Source organism: Haliotis rufescens, unplaced genomic scaffold, assembly GCF_023055435.1.
Source record: "Haliotis rufescens isolate VD_foot unplaced genomic scaffold, xgHalRufe1.0.p SCAF_4, whole genome shotgun sequence".
NCBI classification, from domain to species: domain Eukaryota; kingdom Metazoa; phylum Mollusca; class Gastropoda; order Lepetellida; family Haliotidae; genus Haliotis; species Haliotis rufescens.
Window position 1 is genome coordinate 50254335 of NW_025964112.1, and position 22307 is coordinate 50276641.

The window sequence follows — 22307 nt, forward strand, 5'->3', positions numbered from 1 at the left end:
TGTCACTCTCTCTGAATAGGTGACGGCGTTCATTGCTGTAATGATTACAAGGTAGTCAGGTGGCCATTTGTACAGAGAGAGTGGACCAGGGCATATTTTGGTAACTGCTATTATATGAAGTGAGTCCGATGTTGCCCTTGTAAAGGTGTCATGGTAGTCTTCATATTACGACACTGTTTTAATAAGAGGTCATTAGTTCCAGTGATGGAAGGTCAAAATGATATTATTCTCACTTGTGCTACTAGAGTGTCTCATGAAATTAAACTTCAAATTATATCCAGACTCTTGTAACCATGGTAACTGTCAATTCCACCTGCCTTGCCACTATTGATGTTATGGTTTATTTGGTTTAACGATCCAGCGCTCATTTCACATATTTCACAAAAGGGGAAAAAAATTTCTCAGCAATGAAAATTACTTCAAAGTAGGTAAAAACAGAAGAAGCAAAGAAACTACACACAAACTTGTCTTTCTTTCACCTGACTGACCATAATTTTGGAAAACATCAAAACAGTAGACCTAATCTATATGTGTATTCTAAGTCTGGCTAATCTGCGAAGCAAGTCATTGAAAAGTAGAGGCCAGGGCCCTGTTCCACAGCACATTCTTTTTATTGCTAAGGTGATTGATACTCCCATACTTTAACATAAGCTTACTGCAGTTAAGACTGCTATGTGGAATGGGCCCCTGAGCAAATAGCAACACAATCCCCCTCACCATCACCAACCCCACTGAATTGGAAATAATTTTTTTCTTTCAGGCCATAAAACAAAATGTGTAGTATGACAAAATAATGATAAGCATCTGTAAAATGCATTCATCGAGGCATGTGTTCTATTCAAACTGGAGCAGATAATATTCTGACAGCATTCCCTGGGCTAGATGTACTAAACATGACAGCATTCCCTGGGCTAAATGTACTAAACATGACAGCATTCCCTGGGTTAGATGTACTAAACATGACAGCATTCCCTGGGCTAGATGTACTAAACATGACAGCATTCCCTGGGCTAGATGTACTAAACATGACAGCATTCCCTGGGCTAAATGTACTAAACATGACAGCATTCCCTGGGCTAGATGTACTAAACATGACAGCATTCCCTGGGCTAGATGTACTAAACATGACAGCATTCCCTGGGCTAGATGTTCTAAACATGACAGCATTCCCTGGGTTAGATGTACTAAACCTGACAGCATTCCCTGGGCTAGATGTACTAAACATGACAGCATTCCCTGGGCTAGATGCTCTAAACATGACAGCATTCCCTGGGCTAGATGTACTAAACATGACAGCATTCCCTGGGCTAGATGTACTAAACAGGATGTACTAACTCACGTACAGAAACACATGCATTAAATTAAAAACTCAAATGTATAATGTAAATGTAAATACCCAATGAAGCTTATTCAGCATGCTCACAAAGGAGCTTATTACTGAAACACAAATACGAGCTAATTTACTCTCCGAGTCTAGCCTATTTATTTAGAACAGTTATATACATCTAAAACATTATTTATTTATTTTTTGAAATCTTAAAATATTCACTCATTTGGGGAAAAAACAAATAGTGATGAATAGATGAGTGAAAAAACAGAACAGTTATATACATCTAAAACATTATTTCTTTATTTTTAAATCTTAAATTATTTACTCATTTGGGGAAAAACCCAATAGGGTGATGAATAGATGAGTGAAAAAATATTGGTTACCCAATGAAAAAAGTAATAACCCAATTAAAATAGAAACCCTAGAGTAAAAACTCAATTGCTCAACAAGTTATCTGGAGCTCTGACTACAGCACTACAGTATTGGGGTGGTGGAAACTGAGGTAGCTACGAGTAGATTTTATGAGAGCTTCGTCCATCTTTTAAAAAGGGTCAACAGTTTCTATACTAATTTACATAATAATCAGAGATATCAAATATTACGAAATGGAATAATTGGATACAAGAATTATATGTCATTATATTGGTCAAAAGTTTTTAAGACAGCTGAGGGCTCATTTTCAACATGACTATTTGACATATTATCACAAGTTCTGACATTATTCAATCGCAGCAGTCGTATTGTTTATCATATGCAAGCTTGTGTTATCGATGCAGCAATCCAATCCAATAAACTTGGTGTCATGATCAAATAAATACTACTTTCAAGCTCCATATATCAATGCAATGCCTTCTTTCTCAATAACTTATTGACAATATGCTTATGATATGGCTTTTCCAATGTGTCAAACATTGCTGCAAGTCATTTGGCACTATATGATACATTGGGCGGTTCACTCTAAGATTGTATTTATACACGGTTTCTAAAACTTCTTCATTGAGTGTTTGTTTGTTTGCTTGTTGTTTAATGCCTCACTGGGCAATATTCCAGCAATATTATGGTGGTCTGTAAATAATCGAGCCTGGGCCAGACAATTCAGTGATTAGCATCATTAGACATCATGAGCATTGATCTACGCATTTGGGTTGGTGAGTGAGTATGGTTTTATGCCGCTTTTGGCAATATTCCAGCAATATCACGGCAGGGGACACCAGAAATGGATTTTCACACATTGTAACCATGTCAGGATTCCCCCCCGAGTGTTCGGCGTGACAAGCAAACGCTTTAACCACCAGGTTACCCGACCACCCCTACGCGGTTGGGATACGATGACATGCATCAACCAAGTCAGCAAGCCTGACCACCCAGTCCCGTTAGTTGCCTCTAATGATCAGCGTAGTCGCCTTTTATGGCAAGCATGGGTTGCTGAAGTCCTATTCTGACCTGGCATGCGTTCAATAGGCCGAGGCGCTTTCTGAGCGCTTACTTAGCGCTCTCCGAGGACGTTCGGGTCCAATCGAACGATGTGTCAACTGCCACCGACAGAGGGCGCGGTTTTCAAAATGGCGTCAAAGACTGATTTTAGCAATATTGTTGAACATTGTGTATGTGAAGTTTTATTGTTTAGAATAAACTTACCGTTAGTTAGACGGTCACCGATTAGACAACACAACTTTATTTTATGGCATTATCGACATATACGTCGGAACCAACTCATGTAATCCTACCGACTTATTAAACATAGGAAAATCAAAATATAGACTGTGATTGCGTTGATTCACCGCTGATTGCGTACAGCCAATTGTCAGTGACATCTGACACGGAGTGAGATTTCTCAGTTCGCTGTAAAGTCACTAATAAGTAATAGATGGGCTTGTTGAAGATCAGATATCAGTTCAATATATCCGTTAGTTCGCTGTACAGAGTTCGTTATGTACGTAAATTATATATGATCATATATAGGAGATAAATCGTGGATTTTGTAACAGTTCGTTGTATCCGTTTGTATGCATTTTGTAAGATTCAACTAAATGGATCGGTGACTTGGTGGATTGTGTTTCATAGTACCCCGACGGCCTTTCGTCAGCAATTGCCCCTTTCCGTAACCTGCTTGTCCCGGAATAACACGAGTTGGTCACGAATGCCCCGACGGCATCGGACGTTGTCGAAATCAACCGCTGGTAAAGTTGTCAGGGACAAAATCGATTATTTACAGGCCGCCCCGATATTGCTGGAATATTGTAGACTGCAGTAAAAAAGAACAAATCGCAATTTTTTAGATTTATTTAAGAGAAGACAGACACCTATGAAAATACATCTGATGTATCTGAATTTATGTTTTCTTTGAGTTTCGACAAGTGAAGGTTTATATCGCATAATAATATATGTCAATTGTTTGCAAAAAGAAATCATATGAGTGTTATTGGGACAAAACTGCAACTTCATAACAAATTTTATTATACATGTATCTTGTTCACAAGCAGACGCATGAAAAGGATTTTTCTGTACTGAAATTAGCATGGGTTGCATGGAAAAATACTCCGTGCTGCGACGGGCTTCAAAATGCAGCTAAACAATTGGGTTTTCCTGATTTTAACAAGTAACAAGTCTTCCAATAAATGTCATCACTTACTTCACCACTGAGTGCATGTATGTCTAACAAGTTGTTCCATGTAGAAAATGTAATGTTCACAGGCCCTGCATTTGTCCAAGTCGGCCATCTTTGTCCTTCGGCATGCCTCCTCCTCAGTATGCGCGGAGGCACTAGAAAGTGCTCTCAGCATGCGTTTCGTTCATTTATAGGAAATATTCGGAGGAGCTCGCTGGTGCCTTGGCACCAAATGGCTTATTGAATGCACCTCTGGCAGAGGTGTGAAGCTTGGTTGTGTCATCAAACACAGTCTGTCATTTCACCAATAAACACTGACAGTGATTGTACTAGGTTGTTTATATAAAACACCCTTGGAAGATTGACAGTCATAACATCCAAAACTAGCCACCACAGGAGACATGGATGGGCAAGATCAATGAAATTTGCATCACAATACTTTGAAGGCCATTGCGCCACCACCAGTTACCATGATGTCACAATGAAATGACATAACTAAAGCCTCTGCCCCTGAAACAGGTTACTTTAATTTTTACACACCGGTTATTACTGTTAACAAACTGAAAAAGTTGAAGAATGATTTTGGATGATAAACAGAATCTCACCCTCATGTGATGTGACCCAGACAAAATATATTAACACTTGTTGATGTGAAGTTTTATCGACTTGTGTTGAATAGTTGATATCAAAAGACGGCTGATATTCTGTGTATTTCAGCAATTCATGCCCTGTGGCCTTGAGTGCAATGAAGAAAGAGTTTTACTCTGCATCAATACATTGAAATTTGAAATGCGATGCAATACAGGACATTGAACACATTGCACTGCAGTAGAGGTGATAATATGTTCATTTCTTAAAATTAAAATGTCTAACATGACACAGAAAATATCATAACACTCTTAAAAAAAATATCCTTTTGGCAGTTGCATACATCATGCCTTGTAAGATTTGCCTTTTGCTATGTAGTATATTTATGTTCAAGGACTGGCACAAGATCCTAACTTTACATATTGCCCTTATTACACGCTTATCTTGAAGCTATGAAACTACCATGGTGTTGAGAAGTAAAGCCAAGTATTTATAATTGACATAATCTTCCTTATTGTGATACACAACACATGAGTGAGTGAGTGAGTGAGTGAGTGAGTGAGTGAGTGAGTGAGTTTGGTTTTACGCTGCTCCTACCACATGCACATCTAGTGGAAGGCTGTCAACAGAGATTGACAATAGACAAAAATAGAATCTTGTATTATTCAGTGAGAGTGTGAGTGAGTGAGTGAGCGAGCGAGCATGGTTTAAGCAGTATTCCGCAATAAATATCATGGGGGGGGGGGGGGAAGAAGACCAGAAATGGGCTGCACACATTGGGCCCATGAGGGGAATCAAACCCAGGTCTTCGATGTGACAAGCGAACGCTTTACCCACAAGGCTATCCCACCTCTCTGACACATGATAGTGTAAACATGCTGATCAATAACATATGCCTTGGTTCTCCTCTTCCATGCTCCTAAAGATGCCAGGTATGGTGTCCTACCTATGAGCATGATGAGTATGATAGATGTCTGCAGATCAATACACACCACCCACACCTGACATGGCTGATGACCAGCATCTTCCTACTCCACAACAGCAGCAGCACTCCATGTCAATCTACCAAAGTGCTGTCTCATCCACCAATCCCACACTCACCATGCCAGGTCAAGGACATGTTGTTGATGACTGGACCTGACCAGAGGCTCACCAGACAATGGCTTCTTGTCCACTCTTAACTGACCATAATAACTACAGATAGATATATTTTCATTCTGTGATTTCTTATTACAATTCAGTCCGGGTGGTAGACTAACCTATATCCCTGAAATAAAGTTATTGATATGATAAAACAAAAATAATTCAATGAAGGAACCCACAGGTCTCAAAATTTCTGGAAAATAATCATAATCTTCTCAGACCAATCTTATTTCTTATTACAATTCAGTCCGGGTGGTAGACTAACCTATATCCCTGAAATAAAGTTATGGATATGATAAAACAAAAATAATTCATGAAGGAACCCACAGGTCTCTCAATTTTTGGAAAATAATCATAATCTTCTCAGACCAATCAATTTTCAATCTCATTAAAATCAAATCTTAGTTCTCGCTACCACTAGACAAAGATCTGAGGATACCCTATTACGGGTCACGTCAGACCGACCTTGCACGAACTTTGACCAACAAATGGAATGACTGACAAGAAGTCGACATTAGCCAAACTAAAGGCAGCTTTCTCATGCTTTAAATTTCAAATTGGGGACTAGAATGGAATTGGATGAATGCTTTATTTAACATGCTCTGGGACATATAAGTGAGACTTTTTTGGTGGTTTTAACAGTTTTGATGATGCTCTCTTTAGCCAGAGGGGTGGTGGTGTAGCCCAGTGGTTTAAGCATTTGCTTATCAAACCCGTGTTCAATTCCCCATATGAGTGCAATGTTTGATCCCCAATTCTGGTGACCCCTGCCATGATATTGCAGGAATATTGCTAAAATTGACGTAAAACAATACTCACACACTCTCTCTCTCTCTTTTACAAGAACCATATCTATTCCATCAAATGTAGTCGATTAATTTACCCATCAAACATTTAAATGTGAAAAAAATTGTAAGATTCCAGAAAACATGTTCAAGACTGAAGACTAACCCATGTCACAGTAATGATCCTGTATTTTTACTGCAGCCAGTTTCATCAAAGGATGAATTTCAGATTTTTACAAATTATGCCAAATCTTACAGTGAAACCCTATTTATTGTCAATTATTTTGTGTTTCTGTACAATCTTCAAAGTCTTGGGATGAAGCTAAACATATATTCAATTTTCACCGCTATTTGGCCTTTTATGCCTTATGGAATCTGTTTTGGCTGATAATCAAGACAGGTATTCTCTGGTGTTCATGTTTCATATATATATTTTCATAATCTCAATTTCTAAAATCAATTTTCAATCTCATTAAAATCAAATCTTAGTTCTCGCTACCGCTAGACAAAGATCTGAGGACATCCCATTACAGGTCACGTCAGACCGACCTTGCACGCACTTTGACCAACCAATGGCATGGCTGACAAGAAGTCTGACATCAGCCAAACAAAAGGCAGCTTTCTCATACTTTAAATTTCAAATTGACGCCTACGCTTCGAAAAATATTTTGACAAATTCTTGATTAAAAATTTGAAACCTGAACAAAACAACATTCTGGAATGGCTAATAGATGGTCTAGACTGTGTGGATTCAGTCGTTAAGCCCGTAACTATGGTTCAGAATACCCTGTGTTAAATTTTTTGAGGTTGCAAGATTAAAAATCCTATTCCGACTGTCGCTTTCATGATCTGGTAAGCGACACTCTGATTGGTCAGAAGAAAGGTCGTTCTGATGTGACCCGTACGGTTGGTGAACAAGGATTGTGACTTCACATTTGAGCTACTTTCCTTTGGTATGAGTAGCGACAGAGAGGAAAATGGCTGTCTTTGAGATTGTCAACAATACCATATTCATTCCTGTTACATTGATTAATATGATTATCAAGCCTAAAAGTTTTTTTACTACTAATGCAATACCATTGCAATAGGTGACAACTATCGCAATACCATTGCAATAGTGTTGGGTACTATGGCAATACAATGGCAACAGTGAAAACAGCCCTAATAATCACCCCTAATCTTCATGGATGATCAGACAGAACTAAACTTAACAAATTCACAGATGTAAATGTTCAGGATTGTCTTTTTAAGCATGTGCAGGTGTCAAGTTCACCCCATGACCAGGTCCCTGTTCACTTCTAGTGATGTAAAACACATGGACAAGTGAAGCCATTTCACGATTAAGCTGATAGTGAATACTGATATATGTATTATCTTTCAGAGCCAAGAAAATAAAATTCCTCAAGTGGCCAAGACTTGATAGAGTCAACACAGTGGTCAAGGCCCCCACCCAGTTCATAGTGTAAAGATTAGTCACTGACCTCTTATCAACATATTCAAAACTGACCACTGCACAAAGTTCAAGTGAGGTTAAATGGGCCTTGCACTGGTGGACTAAGTAGGTGAGGAAATATCTCAATGAAGACCTGGTAGAGGTTACAGATATACACATGATGGCTCTCACTGATACACTGATGTTCATACTGGTAGTCCATGTTCTACAGATTACACTTTATGCATTAACACTTTCAAACGTAAATCTTGAAATTACAGTAATCCAGAATGTCTTCAGTATCATTTGAGTTAAGCATGTTAAGAACAAAATGCTCATCATGTTTTTAACAAAGAATCTTTATGAACTTAGATCCTTGCTGGAAAAATGCTATTTTAATAATCCTTTTTGTTTTTATTTCAAGAGAGTATTTACACAACTTAGTTCATAAACACTAAAAATACATTACATTAACCTTTAACATGTTTAAATTATCCTCAAAACTACCATGAAAAAAATAATAATAATACATTTTTTTTTTATATCAATTCATTTCTATTTTGGGGGGCACGATTGCCCAGTCGTCTAAGGCGCAGCGATTTGCCGTGCAGAGTTGCGTCCCTTGGGCACGCCAGAAACCTATGATTGTGGGTTCGAATCCTGGTTCGCCCCAATTATGTTTCTAGGTTAGTCAGCACCATACCCGTGCTCATGGGTTTCACCGAAGTGGTAAATGTCTGGGACCTGCATCACTTTGGGTGAGTGAGTTGGGTTTAACACCGCTTTTAACAGTATTCCAGTTATATCGCGGCGTGTCAGCTTAATGTGGGAGGAACCAAACTCACTCACTCATTTCTATTTTGCCTCCCGATACTTTTCCCTAGACTGATCAGTGTAATAAGGGAACATATACCTGGAAAAAAAACCAATAAAGGTATAAAGTAAATGTTGTTTTAGATACAGTGACTGGGTCAACATGGTCAAGGAATTAATCTGGATAGTTAAAGTTTGCTACAGTCTCAAATTAGGAAAGAACACTTTTTTTCATGAAATGGAACAAATACATTATGTTTTTTATACAGTACCTAGCAACATTCTGATCCGACATTATTTAAGCTCTCAATTTCTTCAAATCCAATTTTCAAACATGTTCTACGCGATAACATAAATCAAACTAAGAAAGCATTTTATTCTTTTATGATTGTGTTCTGAGAAATGGAAGTCACCTTGGAGAAACTAAAACATCTGTTATGATAAATGCTGTAACTTGAAACAGGATTGTTTGTGTTACAATCTGGGAATGTAGACAGACATCTAGACCTGGGGCAAGATACCAGCCTCCAAGAATACCTAGATGTTTGTTGGTGATAAAGGCCCTGTATCCTCAACATCAGGTGACATTTAGGCAATAAAAGGGGTTGGTATGACTGTAAACTGGTTAAACTTAATGAAAGTGGTTTTTGATTGCCCAGCAAAGGTGTCGCTTAGCTGTATTCGTAGATCATCAGCTGCTATGAATTTGAAACAAATTTTTATTCATATATTTTACATATACCGTTTGAAAAATCAACACAACCATCGTACATCCAATTTCTAAAATTTAACTGCCCGAGATGAAAACAGCCTGTCTTTGCGGTCAAGCAGACAAGTATATATCCTTACCGAACAATAGAAACATATTGAGAAGTATCTACATTGAAGAAGATATGTTTCTAAAGTATACCAATTTATGACAAAACTAACAATCAGTCAAGTGTTATCACCGAATGACTTTATTCTTATCACGACATGCCACACATGATTTCCACAAGAAAAATGGTGCATCTCAAGTCGTGGATCCATGACGTCACATGTGATGCGTTCATAAGCATTGGTTCACACAACATACCAGTACGTTCGTTTGTGTATCGAACCAAACTTCTATCTCTTGAATATGAGTAAGTCTTCATATATCAACCAACATGTATGGTATTCGCTTTTCGTTTGGCGGTGAGTATATATGGTGTGCATTACATCCTTGGAGCTGTACATGTAATAGTATCTGGCAACACCCTGCTGGGAATCAGCTAGAAGCACTCCCAGCACTCTGTTTGATGTGTAGCATGGCCAGCAATAGGATACTGTGATGACATAATACGCTGCAACACCCAGTCAACCTGGCCATCCTACCCTGCCAACTCAGCCACAACACAGCAATGGTTACAGAAAAATCGCTAAAAATAACGATAACATTTTTACCTTTTCCACATATAACAAATTTGGCAAATTTCTTCCAGCATAAAAACCCTCTTGCATGTTAAGAAACAATTCTTAGGGTTGCTTCCAGACTTGACCATTTATTTATTTGTGTTTATTAAAGACTGGAGAACATTTTCTTGCCCAACACACTACTCTGTTCTCTATTATGTATGTTGTTGATATTGTGCAGCTTGAACGTAAACTGTTTTTCAGTTTACCTGACTGAAAGTCAACAGAGCTTATTATGCTTATGTCGTCCATCGTGTGTCCAAAGATAATTGTTTTAATTTTCTACATCACCGGCTATGAAGATGAAATGCAAGCATGGTAACATGAATGATCCCAGCAATAGTGCTTCACAGAATTCCAATCAAATTATAAAATGTAACTTTTGCCCATTATTCAGAATTTTCTTTATCTCCTCTGAAAGTTCGCGGTTTATGAAGCTGAAATTTTATGTACGTGAGCCCAGCAGGGTTTTCTCTAAAATGTGCTGACAGAATTCCGACCCGATGAAAGATATGGTTGTCATTTTGTAATAACTTCAACTTTAATGTATCGTTGTGAGTGAGTATGGTTTTACGCCACTTTAAGCAATATTCCAGCAATATCACGGCGGGGGACACCAGAAATGGGCTTCACACATTGTACCCATGTCGGGAATCGAACCCGGGTCTTCGGCATGACAAGCGAACGCTTTTACCAATAGGCTACCCGACCGCCCCGTATCGTTGTGACATGCTTAACATGCAATAGTGTCTCCCTGCATAGGTGGTCATGCATGTAAATGTAATTCTATGAACATTCTGAGAGGTTGTCTCTTGTGTACAGAGCTCAAGATGAGCTAAATATTTGCATAAAAAGTGCACAACTCATCACCATAACCCAAATAATGTTGAGCTGCTTGCGTACAAATATGTATGAAAAACTTTAAAAACCAAAAGTGTAATAAGGACTGTGCATATTAACCTAATGTGTATTTGTTTGTTGTTTAATGCAGTACTCTGCAATGTTTCAGCTATATGATGGCGGTCTGTAAATAATTGAGTCTGGACCACATAATCCAGTGATTTTATCATGAGCATTGATCCACGCAATTGGGATACGATGACATGCACTTCCCAATCCCATTAGTCGCCTTTCATGGCAAGTATTGGTTGCTGAAGACCAATTCTAACCCGGATCTTAATGGGACTATTAACCTTATGAGGCTTTTCAGCTTACTCTCCTGTATGAATTTACCGATATCTGTTTACCGAATGAATGCAGGCATCTCCTATACATGAACTCTACTGCAGTGAATAATGTAAATAAGTGCTCTACAGACATCACTGTTGTGAGCTTGTGTGATATCACATGGACGGAAGCAAATTAGAAGTCTCCTGAAACAGTGTTGTAAGCAGACTATGTTTTGAAAGGTTCACTCACTGGTTTAAACACGCCAAATAGATACTACTCAGGGGAGTGAAAATACTATCAATACCCAAAGTAGATGATAACATGGAAGTAAATAGTCAATGCCTGAAACCATTATCTGGAGCCCTGTGTGTATGAACTTCTGTCAATTCCTTTGCTTGCCCTTCTTATCTTTGTATGACCTTTTTGATCTAAAATAATATTCACTTCAGGTGAGCTACAGAGCCTTGTGGCTCTATATTTTAATTATGATTAAATCAAGGGAAAGTTTATGACCATTGCAATCAGTACAAAAACACCATGTTAACAGAAAAAAAAGTAATGATAGGCTTGGGATTTTATTTTGAATTTTATTAATGCCTCAGGTTTTTCCACAAAATCATTGTTTCCTGGATATGCTAGATGTGCTCAAAGTTTTGTCTTGAAGATGTGACTAAATTATTTGCAGGCTGCGTTGATCATGTCACAGCTGAAACATTCCTTGACTTTGGCCTTAAACAACATTCTTCTCTTCTAACTGTGCTAATAGTAAGGCCAATGTATTTTCCCCCTGTCCCCTCTATTGCAAAAGCACTGTTAATAGTGTGGCAATTACTGGTTACCTTGCACTAAATTGTTTCTGGCTCGACAGAAACACTCACCATGCTTTGTGCTTTCATTATTTATTTACCATTAGTATGCTGGTCTCATTTTGTTTGATGAAGTTGACGTGGACGGCCCAGCAATCAGGTGTTTATTGCTCACACCAAGCCTGTATCAGAGAGGTGTAATTGAAGTTTTAGCATGCTCATGCTGCTTTAAACAGTATTTCCCTTCAGCAATATCACAGTGGAGGACACTAAGGATGGTCACTGCACTAGGTATTTATACACTGAAGGAACTGGTCACATGCCCTTGACAAACAAAACCTGGATTGAAGTACTTGTGAGCCCTGGGCTCCCTCAGGTATACTTTTGGGGTCCCAAGCAGGTTCTAAGGGTAATCACTGTGACCTACTTGGCGCCTACTGGCACTCAAGAATTATACACTTACAAGAAGCTTCATGATATCATTGCACCGGCACTTTCAAACTGTACGCTATTCATACACCACACTAAGGCTGGGACGAGTCCAAATTTACTACCCGGGTTCCTACCCCTCTATTACCCGACCCTACTCGGGTAACCACTGTAGGTCTCAAGAGATAGGTACAAATGTCCGATAGGGAATTTACCACAGCCCTGGCAAAGCCTATTTAGATAGATGTATTAAACAATCTGGTCATGCATACTCTGGAGTTGACTAAAGTTATATCCTTATTCAGCCATACGAAAAGTCAGAAGGAATGGGTGCATAGTCAGAAAGAAGTGCGAACATTAGTGACTTGTAGTGTAACCATCAAGTTCTAGATAATTTTTGCCTTTAAACAATATATCACGTGACTAACCATAGGTCCGGGTAGTTCCGTGGGTACCCGGGTCCTACTCAGAACCCACCCGATCCGGGTACCCGAGTTACCCGTCCCAGCCCTACATCACACCTTTTTCATCATTTTGAGACTGGTTTGAAAGCTGTCGTCTTAAAAGCTCTGGATTGACACAAGGCTTAAAACGTGTCCAACATAGTAGGCCCATATCCGACGTTTGGTTCCAATTATAATCTTCTCTGATGACACAAACAAAACTATGCAATACACATTGATATGCATCAGCTTAGAATATGACACATTGTGACTTCACAGCCATTGTCTATGTTGTCCAGATCATGGTGTTTGCTGAATATTCACATCTTAAAAGGTTTGTTGCACATTTTACTTGTTTATGAACCTGAGAAAAATCTGCATTTCGGACTTTTGGATTACTGTAAGGGCTGGACAGAAGCAAAAATAATATGGTTCAGCGACTGTGATACAGAGTACACTGGTCTCAATGGCCAAGGGACTTTATACTTCAAGGCGCAGGGGGGCGTGGCAAAAGGAGGTCGCAAGGAAGCTAGGGGGGTACATTAGAACCAAGTATATTCGTATAGACTTGGAATGTACTAAAGAAAATAAAAAAAAAAATATAACCCTACCTCACTTCTGAATAAGTACTGCAAAACAACATTCTTTCAATAAAAGAAAAGCCTGATACACAGCCAGCATTTTATCACTCACTTTCTGTCAAAGCCAATGTCACTGTTCACCAAAAAATATCTGCAGGACAAATCTGTAGATTCTTATGTTAATATTGACATAATCTGCCATTTTCTGCTCCTTCATGTTCAGTTCAAGTAAGGAGTAAAATAAGGCCAACAAAATAAGGAGACTGGCATTTCATATTTACTAGTACCCTGCAATGCCAACTCTGTTTTAGTTTTAATCATTTTCAGTGGGCATGGTAAGACGAACATAACATTGTTTTTGCCTAACATTAAATATGTCATGTTTGCAGAATGTTGACATTGACCAAAGCAAATAATGATCAGAAGTAATAAGGATAATTCTAGTTGAAAAACATTGACAGTAATAAAACATTTTCACTTTAAAAAGTCAGAAATAACACATCTTACACTGATAAATATCAACCACATAAAAACATTTTAAAGTTTGTTTGAAACTTCAATTAATACCATCTGTGATCAATGACCATGATGACTGTTTTCGTAATGAATCATAAAGTTCTTTTGAGCAATAAAATATTTAAACAAATTTCATATGCTTATGTTATGACACAACAGTTAAGTTCAGTTCTTACAAACGTTTCGCAACAGATGCCATAGGTTGGTAGTAAGTCATGTCAGCTAAATATGCAAATGCATGACCGTGACAACTGGTACGAACTTGCCAAGTCAATATATGTTCATAACGCACATACAATATTGTGCATAGCGATGTTATTATGCGAAAGGCCGTGTTATAATTCGTTACACCATAAAGTTTGGCAACAACGTTTAATTCTGATCGCAGTTATAACATCTTCAATGACAGTCGCGTTGTTATGGTCAATTATATAATTCGGGTTAACACGAACGCAACACTGTTCAAGATGGCTACCGACATTTCGGGTGGAGCGGATGGTCATTCATTGATCTTTGACTTACCAAACTCTTCTGAAGATGATGAACGTTGGTGATACGCCTGTAGAGAAGAGATCATAGACGTATCTAGTGGTTGGGGAAAGTCACAAAAACTCCCATCGGCCATTATTGTAATAAACCTCACTTTTTTTCGGACATAAGAAATCAACAAGGAAGGTCCGAGGCTTGTTACGTCATAATACAGACACAAGCTCGCGTTCTGCCTGCGCAATAGGGTTGGTCCACTTTGAAAGGGGGGCAGGGTTGTTGTTTACCAAACATATGACTTCTTATTACCTTGCTTGGAACAATAACCTTTATTACATCGGTGTTAGTTTCAAGGAAACTCACATTGTGAATTTTTCAATTGTCTCAATGACAATCTAGAAAAATGTAAGCGGTTGGAAATCAAACCTGACACCCCTCTTGACCACTATCAAGGCCACGGACAAGCCGATTGACCAATCACGTGGGTTCATATTTGATAGAGGCTGTCAAGCTCGTTTACGTCTAAACAAAACACTGTGCGATAACAGGCAGTAACGCCGTTCCGCCGTTCCACAGAATTTAATGACCACCATGATTCGAACGTGGGTTTAATGTTTCCAGCATTGTTGGTGCGAAAACAAGAACACTTAAAATTCTAAGTGAAAACGTTTGGCTGGAATTTGTTAATATCTTATATAATTTAAAAGGGGAACTGAATTAATATGTCTGGCCATACAGTTAAATACTTCTTTGGGTGGCATTTTGAAGTTGTGCGGAACAAAAGACACGCTGTCGTCGATAAACACCACTGGCTTGATAAAGGTGAATCTAAACTAAAATTTAGCCTCAATTGTAAAGAGAGGTTGTTTATCCCTAAGGACTTGAACTAAACATTAAACAAACACATGTGTCCGTTCCGCAACGCGATCTTATCACTAAGCCACGACTGTCGATGGTTTGTTTGTTGTTTAAAGCTGCCGCCAGTAATATTCTAGTCATGACGGGTCACAACTGTCCATATCGTTTCAGCAAAGGTTATGCAAACCGTGGCGCTTAGTTATCATTGTGAACACTGCTTATATTAATAAGACTTTCTTCAATTATAAAAAATAGCGATAATTAATCAAAGAATGGAACTAGATTTATGATAAATGTATTAGGTGTTGATCGCTGGAAGATTTAAAGTTAAATTCCATTAACGGACAATTAAAAAAAAATACTATAAAACTGAAAATCTTACAAATATTTAAATAAAACAGATTTTTGATAATTCAGCGAACCTACAGTGAGTACATTTTAGTTTTAAAATCTACTCTTGCTTTTGACCTGGAACTGAAAATTGGACACGGGTCAAAGCACGCCCCCAATCACTTAATTCGAAAGGGGAAAGAAAAATATAAGTGAATCAAACGAAAACACAGAACTGCCAAAAACTGAATACACTGACTTCATACACACGCATGACTGGAAGTATTAAATATTTATCTTAGCTAGTTCTAAGCCCGGCAATACAGGCCCCGGTACGTTACTGGTCAAGTGAACACAAGCGGACAATAACAAGCGAACACATTACTGGGTATTGTGCAACCAACACTGTAAGGGAACAGGACCGTGACATCACTCTGTCAGTCTTTCTATACAGTCTTGACATACGCTCACTCAGCCTGACGTGATGGCGAGGTCCTGTCATTTGTCACACGGGGCTGTGAGACTTGGAAAACTAGGATTAGAAATGTTTGACATCCATGTACGTGTAATTTACAGTGAACATGTGTGCATTCTTAAGTTTCTGTTTGGTTATACCATTTTATCAATTGTTGGATGATTTTAATTCCAAAGCCATAGGTGGTCGAAATAAAATAAAAAAAACACACGCGTTTTGCATATGATCGCTTCTGTGTATTGTGCGTATTGTCGCTTATGTCAATTTAAAAACAATAACTTTTGAAACAATTGTCGCGTCATATGTTATTTCATTTTATTAAAAACACACCGCTCCCCCACATCCCGCAAAACAAATGAAGAAAATGTAAATGTGAAGTAATATTACTTACGATTTTGTAATTTTGGTGTATTATTAGTGAAACGTGCAAAAACGTATTATTGTGAATGCCACGACTGAGAGCCTGTGCTCTATTTAAAGAACTACATGACATGTAACTGATAGAGTTATCTAGGTTATTATCAATAGAAATGGAACAATGCAGGTAACTAACTGCGTATCTCCTGGTATTGATGCCCCGAAGACAAAGGACCCGTGAAGATTCCGGGGTAGAATAGGTCTTCAGCAACCCGTGCTTGCCGTAAAAAGCGACTATGCTTGTCGTAAAAGGCGACTAACGGGATCGGGTGGTCAGGCTCGCTGACTTGGTTGATGCATTTCATCGATCCAAATTGCGTTGATCGATGCTCATGATATCAGTCACTGGATTGTCTGGTCCAGACTCGATTATTTACAGACCGCCGTCATATAGCTGTAATATTGCTGAGTGCGGCGTTAAACAACAAACCAACCAGCCAACAACCAACCGAAGACAAAGGGACATAGTTATCCAGCCGTGTTCGGGTACCCCATGCTTGTTGTAGAAGCGAACTAAAATTTGTTTGTTTGTTGTTTAACGCCGCGCCCAGCAATATTCTAGCTCGTATATGACGACCGTCTGTAAATAATCTTGGTGAAGTGAAATTGTGTTAAACGTCGCGTTCAAGATAACTGCTCTTATGTAGCGACGTGCATGCACGTGTGTGTGTGTTGCTGCTTGTACTAGTCCGGACTAATGCCGATTTATAGTGCTAGCCCATTGAGATACCATGCCACAGTTTAACATGTATAAATACCCCACTCAGACACAGTATACTGACTCCGAGCCGACCAGTCCTTGTTTTAGCTCCCTAATGCCGAGCGCCAGACAGGGTAACAACAAGTAACATCTTTTAACGGCTTTTGGTATGAATCGGGATAGAACCCTAGACCTTCCGGTCCCCGCGCGGACGCTCTACCACTAGACCACGGAGGCGGTCGTTAATAATCTGGACCCTGACCTTCACGTGAGTAGCCAACTAAAAACATGACCTTGGCTGATAGTGTATCATATCTCCATTCCAGTTTGATGAGGCGTGATCGTGTAGCCTAGTTGTTAACGCTTTCGCTCGTCATACCGAAAACCCGGGTTCGATTCCCCACATGGCTGCAATGTGTGAAGCCCATTTCTGATGTCTCCCGCCGTGATATTGCTGGAATATTGCTGAAAGTAGCGTAAAACCATACTCACTCACTCACTTCAATTCTTTATTCATGTACATGTGTAGGCCAGCGGCCCATGGTACAATATTCGGTCCATCATTAACATTTATAGGCTTAGTGTTTGGAGTCTAACATTCACAGCATGGTATATAAAAGTTGCAACATTTCTAATAACAGTTTCATTGTTTACCGCCATAAGCATATTGAATTTAGCAAGAGTAGGATGTACAAAATACTTCTGTGGTAAATACTGAAGACGAAGTTCATCATAGGCGTTACAAATTAATAAAAAATGATATTCATTCTCGACATATCTTTGATTGCAACTATTGCACAATCTCTGCTCTCGTGGAGTATTAACGTATCTACCAGTCTCAACGTGTCTCAACTCCCGATTGTGATCAATAAAAGACCCGATTATTTCCAGGCCACTGTGATATGGTTGACATACTGTGACAGTAGCGTAAAACAACATTCGCTCGCTCTCTGCTGCAGTGTGTGATATCTCAGTAAGCTTTGTTGGCGTAGCCGTTGTTGGTGCTGTCAACTACTGGTGTTATGTCATTTCTACATTAGAATAGCAACTAAAGGGATCGGGTGGTCAGGCTCACTGACTTGATTGATGCAGGTCATCGTATCCAAATTGCGTGGATCACTGCTCATGATATCAATTACTGGATTGTCTGGTCCAGACTCGATTATTTATATTGCTTAGTGCGTCGTTAAACAACAAACAAGCACAAAACTACATTAGAATAATCTCCCATCGGCCATGGATATATATTTATAGAGTTTCCTCGCAATACTTTTTCCGTTCCCTCGCTGAACTATAACGATCAATCGCTATACCTTTTCGCGCTCCGTGTGGATCAAGCACGGGAGATGAATCGGAAACGAGATACAACGTTTTTAGTATCTTTTAACGTGATCGATTTGCTTATGATTAAATCTTGGGGCATTCACAAATGGACAATGTTAACTAGGGATACACGATTCAGAATTCGACAATATTTAAGAAACTTTCTGACAGAACATATGAGAGCATGCGATGACAAGTTGACTGCATATTCATCACTAAGCACACTGGTGTAGTAAATAATTATTGAATCTTCAAGAATGGCACATTATCGAAATGCAATGTTCACCTTGGACACGGCACGTAAGCCCACTCAAACTAACATGGATGATGAGATATTTTCAAATGCTATATATACAATGCCGAACATACATAATAAGACATGTGCTTCGCATATATAACAGAGCGGCATTGTCATGTGTAGGATAGGAGAGCACATTGGCGATAAAGGACGTTACTATATCAGCTGGGGCGGTCGGGTAGCCTAGTGGTTAAGGGTTCGCTCGTCACGCCGAAGACCCGGGTTCGATTCCCGACATGGGTACAATGTGTGAAGCCTATTTCTGGTGTCCCCCGTTCTGATATTACTTGAATATTGCTAAAAGCGACGTAAAACCACACTCACTAACGCACTATGATCCGCTCAAAGTGTTACTGCTGTAGTACAACTGTTGAACATCCAGTGCAAGATATCATAAAAAGCTAGCTCTAAGATCGCATCAGGCTTCTGTACGGTCTGAAGGTATTCATTGGGTAATGATTGATGTATATAATACTCCACACAACTATACGTACATAGGGTGTCCAGATGAGGATCGAATGTGGCGCCTTGCTTGAAGATGGTGTCGTACGAATTATTGCCATGGAACTAACATATTAGGCGTCATTTCAAGTTAAAGTACAGTGAACTACGGTTATAGCGAACACGCTTATAACGAACTGACGGATATAACGAACTTACTTATTTGGTCCCGACTATTTGCTGTAGTTATTCAGTATATATGTTTATAACGAACTACGGTTATAACGAACTAAAATTAGAAGTCCCTTTGAGTTCGTTATAACCGTAGTTTACTGTAATCATAAGTGTGGGAGTAGCGTTTCTTTGCCATTAGCATTGTACCCCTATTAAGGGTTGAGAAGCACATTGCATCACACTCTACTGAACAGAAACCCCTAATTATAGACGGAGGGAGGGAGTGAATTTGGTTTAACGCCCTTTGGAACAGGTTTTCGTTATTCCACGGCGAATCAGCTTGATGTGGGAGCAAAGACCTATGCAGTTCTCAGACGAAACCTGTTTTGCAAAACCTTTGAGAATGGATATGATGCTGACCAAGCAAGAACAGATCAGGGATTCGGGTTAGGTCTGTGGTGCTGGAACTAGGAGACGCAATTCTGCACAGCAAACTGCGCCGCCTTAGACGAATGAACAACTTAAGAAAGTATAACGGTGTATACTTTACAGGGTACAATGCTTGGACCGCCCCTCGTTTTACCACCTTAAAGTCTCATATAAGACCTGCAATACTTCTTTTTTGTTTACTTGTTTTTTTGTTTTGTTTGTTGTTTAACGCCACACTCAGCAATATTCCAGCTATATGACGGCGGTCTGTAAATAATCGAGTCTGGACCAGACAATCCAGTGATTGACATCATCAGCATCAATTCACGCAATTGGGATACAATGACATGCAAATGTCAATATTGCCGTAACAGAAATATGTAAACCAATTTGTTTAAACACAGTGTAACAGTAAGTTGATAAAACATTAAAAATTAATTAGACCAATTAATACCGTTGCAGATGCAGAAGATGTAGAAGCATCGCAACACTAACCGAAAAGGTCGACAATACTGCCACAAATATGTTTTCTTCCGAGTATATAAAATATTCTTATGCAATATGTTTTAGGTTCGCATTTGCTCAATCTAATCAACAGACCTATTCCCACTCGCACATCTACCCAAAGCATCTTTGAAGGGACGAATCAGTGTAAACCTATACAAGGACGCCAGCTTTAAAGACAGCATGTCCTGCCCTTTTCGTCGCGAAATGGCGTCAAAGTTTGGACAAATAGTTTCGTGAACTGTCTTGTACTTTATGCATCTTTATTGAATTAACAAAATTTAAGGAACTAAAACACGAATATAAAATAACACTCGGCATTTCGTCGGGTCCTTGCAAATAACACTGAGTCTCTCAAAATTGAAGTAGGCCCACGTCTGACCCATGCACCTGGTGCGCAAAGACATTATTGCGAGGGAACGCGGTAGTATAGAGAGAGAAGGTGAACATTATTGTGAGGGAACGCGGTAGTATAGAGAGAGAAGGTGAACATTATTGTGAGGGAACATGGTAGTATAGAGACAGAACGTGAACATTATTGTGAGGGAACGCGGTAGTATAGAGACAAAACGTGAACATTATTGTGAGGGAACGCGGTAGTATAGAGAGAGAACGTGAACATTATTGTGAGGGAACGCGGTAGTATAGAGACAGAACGTGAACATTATTGTGAGGGAACGCGGTAGTATATAGAGAGAACGTGAACATTATTGCGAGGGAACGCGGTAGTATAGAGAGAGAAGGTGAACATTATTGTGAGGGAACGCGGTAGTATAGAGAGAGAAGGTGAACATTATTGTGAGGGAATGCGGTAGTATAGAGAGAGAAGGTGAACATTATTGTGAGGGAACGCGGGAGTATAGAGAGAGAAGGTGAACATTATTGTGAGGGAATGCGGTAGTATAGAGAGAGAAGGTGAACATTATTGTGAGGGAACGCGGTAGTATAGAAAGAGAACGTGAACATTATTGTGAGGGAACGCGGTAGTATAGAGAGAGAACGTGAACATTATTGTGAGGGAACGCGGTAGTATAGAGAGAGAACGTGAACATTATTGTGAGGGAACGCGGTAGTATAGAGAGAGAACGTGAACATTATTGTGAGGGAACGCGGTAGTATAGAGACAGAACGTGAACATTATTGTGAGGGAACGCGGTAGTATATAGAGAGAACGTGAACATTATTGTGAGGGAACGCGGTAGTATAGAGAGAGAACGTGAACATTATTGTGAGGGAACGCGGTAGTATAGAGAGAGAAGGTGAACATTATTGTGAGGGAATGCGGTAGTATAGAGAGAGAAGGTGAACATTATTGTGAGGGAACGCGGTAGTATAGAGAGAGAACGTGAACATTATTGTGAGGGAACGCGGTAGTATAGAGAGAGAACGTGAACATTATTGTGAGGGAACGCGGTAGTATAGAGAGAGAACGTGAACATTATTGTGAGGGAATGCGGTAGTATAGAGAGAGAACTCGAACATTATTGCGAGGGAACGCGGTAGTATAGAGAGAGAACGTGAACATTATTGTGAGGGAACACGGTAGTATGGAGAGAGAACGTGAACATTATTGCGAGGGAACGCGGTAGTATAGAGACAGAACGTGAACATTATTGTGAGGGAATGCGGTAGTAAAGAGAGAGAAGGTGAACATTATTGTGAGGGAACGCGGTAGTATAGAGGGAGAAGGTGAACATTATTGTGAGGGAACGCGGTAGTAAAGAGATAAAACGTGAACATTATTGTGAGGGAACGCGGTAGTATATATAGAGAGAAGGTGAACATTATTGTGAG

The 22307-nt window shown here is 39.3% G+C and overlaps 1 protein-coding gene across 1 annotated transcript in view; it reads right to left on the reverse strand.

The window, feature by feature from the left end:
* Positions 1–14740, reverse strand: part of LOC124151213 (D site-binding protein-like) — a 53993-nt gene extending 39253 nt beyond the window's left edge. The window contains exon 1 of the mRNA XM_046523574.2: positions 14601–14740. Within this exon, the coding sequence (XP_046379530.2) occupies positions 14601–14703 (103 nt within the window). The 5' untranslated portion in view covers positions 14704–14740. The remainder of the gene's footprint in view (positions 1–14600) is intronic.
* Between the last annotated feature and the right edge of the window lie 7567 nt (positions 14741–22307).